At 41.5% G+C, this 3638-nt stretch overlaps 1 protein-coding gene across 1 annotated transcript in view; it reads right to left on the reverse strand.

The window, feature by feature from the left end:
- The window catches only part of LOC117640397 (ubiquitin carboxyl-terminal hydrolase 36-like), a 5885-nt gene extending 2638 nt beyond the window's left edge, over window positions 1-3247 (reverse strand). Inside the window, exons 1-12 of the mRNA XM_034376875.1 lie at window positions 3213-3247; window positions 2972-3017; window positions 2711-2857; window positions 2454-2628; window positions 2265-2370; window positions 2110-2183; window positions 1792-2014; window positions 1083-1272; window positions 902-985; window positions 607-807; window positions 307-522; window positions 34-170 (exon numbers count right to left, since the gene is read on the reverse strand). Of these exons, the coding sequence (XP_034232766.1) occupies window positions 34-170; window positions 307-522; window positions 607-807; window positions 902-985; window positions 1083-1272; window positions 1792-2014; window positions 2110-2183; window positions 2265-2370; window positions 2454-2628; window positions 2711-2857; window positions 2972-2992 (1574 nt within the window). The 5' untranslated portion in view covers window positions 2993-3017; window positions 3213-3247. The remainder of the gene's footprint in view (window positions 1-33; window positions 171-306; window positions 523-606; window positions 808-901; window positions 986-1082; window positions 1273-1791; window positions 2015-2109; window positions 2184-2264; window positions 2371-2453; window positions 2629-2710; window positions 2858-2971; window positions 3018-3212) is intronic.
- Between the last annotated feature and the right edge of the window lie 391 nt (window positions 3248-3638).

Here is a 3638-nt window from a genome sequence, read left to right on the forward strand (position 1 = left end):
TGTGTTGAATGTCCAGTGGGCAGTATGGAGTACTCATGTGAAGACTGGGATGAAGTATCTTTGGGGTGTAACCTCTGGCTTCTATGGATTTTCAAGGAAGGAACGGCTGCACAGGGTGAACAACTGACAGTCATATTCTTGTTCGTGCCCTCTTCAATCGAGGACGAATCCTGTCAGAACACAACAGAGGCTCCAAAATTATAAGCTTGATTAAATTGCTTATCACCATATACCCTTTGATAGTCATGCTGACAAGTGCAGAAGAGCCCATGTACCACATTTAAGAACATTAATTTGCATACTTACCTGAGAAGTTTCTTCCCCAATTGGAACAATGGCATACTCATGAGATGACTGTGACAAAGTGTCCTTCGGCTGTGTCCTGTGACTTATCTGAATTTTCAGTGATGGTACAGGAGGCAAGGCTGCTCTCAAATTTTGCTCATTTGACTTATGAACTTGCTTGGGTAGCCTGCTGTTGGTGGGTTTATGATATTGATCACTGTTGTCAGACTGTAATGGCTACACGTGAAAAAATATATAAAAATGCGAGCAAGTTTTAAGTGTGGATGTGGAAATTAGCACAACACAAGTTAAATTTCTCACCTCAGCTAAAAGCTCTGAAGCAGAAGCACATTGTTTCAGGATCGATTTCCCAAACGTCAAAGTCTTTCCAGGTTTCTTTGGAGACAGGTGTTGGAGAATACCTCCACTCAATTTCTTCTCAAAAGGGCTTTTCCACTTCTTGGACGCAGGACTCAATTTGGTGGGAGTTGGTATCCTTGACCGCTTAACCACCTTCAATACCTGTAATAGAAATAAGATTGGGTTAGAATAGATAAATGAGGGGGGAGAACAGGTGCACTACAAGTGACAATAAAAATAAAAATAGGACACTTACCATATTGCTTTCAAGCTGATAGAAAATCAAATAAGAACCAATTAGGGTTGCGTATGCCTGAGCACTATTTGAGTGAGGTTTCACCTGTAACAGACAGCAGTAATGAGTGAAATGTTTTTTTTTCTTCTCTCCACAGCACTGTAGAATAAGATTTTTTTAAAAAATATGAAAAGATTTTTACCTCACAATCATTTAACTCCACACATGAGTCATCGGGGCAGACTGCTGTACAAGTATAGTGCCCTGCGGTTTTGACTGGACCATGATGGATGACACTGCTTCTGAATGAATAGGTTGCTGTTCCCACAGATATCTTGCGGTTCATGACCAGGGGAGTTCCATCCTTTGAATCGTTCTCACTGTTGACAAATCTGAAGGAAGAAATAAAAAAGATAGGGCATGAGATAAGTAAAACATACAAACACCATTTTATCAAAATAATGGGGGCAGCAGTTTGGTTTCAGAATTTTTTAGTAGCTCACCACCCTCATGGGTTCTAAATGTCAATAGCTTTCGGAGTTGTAATGGTTTCCGAAGAAACAAGGTCGTTCCCCCAAACTTTCCTAACTCCTGCCTACAAAAATTCCAACTTTTGACGCTTAGCAAATTATTATTACTATTATAGACAATAATAAAGATAATAACAGCAATGTATGAATAAAGATAGCGTAGGCCACATGTCTGTAAGCAAAGGTTTTGCAAACAGTCTATGCTTTCTTCACAAGTAACAAAAAAAAAAAACCTTTTGCCATGAGCTGAAGGCTTGAAACTAGGAGGAATTTAAAATTCTGGACTTAAACCTACATAAGTCAAGAAACCGAGGGGAGTTGGCAGCAGCAACTGAGGGTTTACGATCATTTTTTAATACAATTCATTCATAAACTTCTTACCTATCTACAGTCACAACCAAAGTTTTTGGGTACGTGTGAAACTGTAAGGATTTCGAACAAGTTTGCTTCACATGACAGGCAGGACATGCATACCCCTGTACAGTTTCAGTATTGGACATAACAGCATCTATGCCCTTTTGGACAGTCTTGCCAGAAGTGGGAATAAGAAGGTGGCGGTGACTGCTGTAAGTGGTGTGCGAAGCCCCACATCCAAGGCAGACACCTGTAGATAAATAAACATTTTGTAAATCAAACGATTTCCTTCAAAAATAGTTTCAATGCAAAGTGCCATGTAGCTGCAATTAAAATGAAACTGACTTGTTGTTTCCAGCCAAAATCCAAACAGGGAATCAATGCCAGTCGTGAGTTTAGCGCAATAGGAGAGTGACTGCCTGCAACCAAACATAAAAAGTGTTAATACTTACACAAGTGACACTGTTGGTACAGAGGGCACTTTGATACATCATACATACTTTTCAGAATGACGCACAACCTCCTCATGCACAATCCTGTCAAAGACGCTAATCAAGAACTCCTGAGCATCCTCCTGCTTATTGAGCTTCAACTTCTTGTTTATCACTGAGAGAAATAGGAGGTTTAAAATAGACTTACATGTTTCATAGAAAGATACGGCAGGGTTTACCTTGAGGCAAGGAATGTACCTGGGAGTTTGTCAGCCAAACTCTGGTGAGAAAGAATGGATGTTGTTGCCTTCATCTCAGAGAATGTTGTATTGAAGGCGCACACAACACAATCACATGAAGATTTGCCGCCTCTTCTATGCTGGCCAGACAGAGTGCGAACAAGATGAATGAAGGGCGGAAGGTGAAGAAGGGCCTAAACAAATAGATAATAAATTTATGTTAGACTGTGATACGATGCCAAGTCAAGCTCGGTACATTTCCATGACAACACATACCTGAACAGTCGCATTCATGTAACAGGACTCTCCGAAATTGAAGAGGCCACAGTGAACGTGGTCCACATCACTCCATGTTACTTGCAGACTATCTCCACAGATCACAACAGACATATCAGGAGGGTCCGTGTTTTTCCAAGGGTCCACCTGCACCACAACAAAGATCACCAACATCACTACAAACCTTTGTCCGAACTATGATACATTGAAGGACATTGAGAGGTCGAACAGAAATTAATTTTAGTACTTTAGAATATTTACCTTTGACATGGTGGCAGACATTGTTGGACTTCCTAAGGGAAAACGTCTGGAAAAAGAAAGTGCGTACGAGTGCCTGAATACATAACCTACAAGGTTAGGTCGAAGTCGTATTTCAGCTTTAAACAATGCTCTTGCATTTCCGACGCAGAAAATCTTCGCCGAAAACACTATTTTAACACCACGAAAGAACAAGAGGAACTGTCAACCACTAATGATTATCAGCAGTAAATAAATAGTCAACCTGCAACAAACACAGCCTGAAAACCGAAGCCGGCCTACTCCGCAAACGCGATTTCTCATACTGGTCCTCCGCTTCCCCCACCACCGCCGCCCCGGGTCGTCCGATGCTCTTTTGTTTCTCCCGATTTCTACGTCACATCCGGTTCGGGATTTCTCCGAAGTACCCTATTGGCTGAGCGATAGCGAAGCCTGTTACTCCAGTGGGGTTGAAAAGTTTTTCATGTCTGTCTGTGTGTGTGTCTGTGTGTCCGCACTACTCCTCCTAAACGGCTCGGCCGATTCTGCTGAGATTTTGCAGGGTCAATGGGCATATCCTTGGCTCGCCACACACCAAAATTCAGCTTTCTATCTCAATCCATTCGGTCATATTAGTCAAAAAACACTTTAAAAACGGCAGGAAAAAGACAACTTTTTTGGAACTTTCAAC

The sequence above is a fragment of the Thrips palmi genome, unplaced genomic scaffold (genome assembly GCF_012932325.1).
Source record: "Thrips palmi isolate BJ-2018 unplaced genomic scaffold, TpBJ-2018v1 HiC_scaffold_12, whole genome shotgun sequence".
In the NCBI taxonomy this organism is placed as follows: Eukaryota; Metazoa; Arthropoda; class Insecta; order Thysanoptera; family Thripidae; genus Thrips; species Thrips palmi.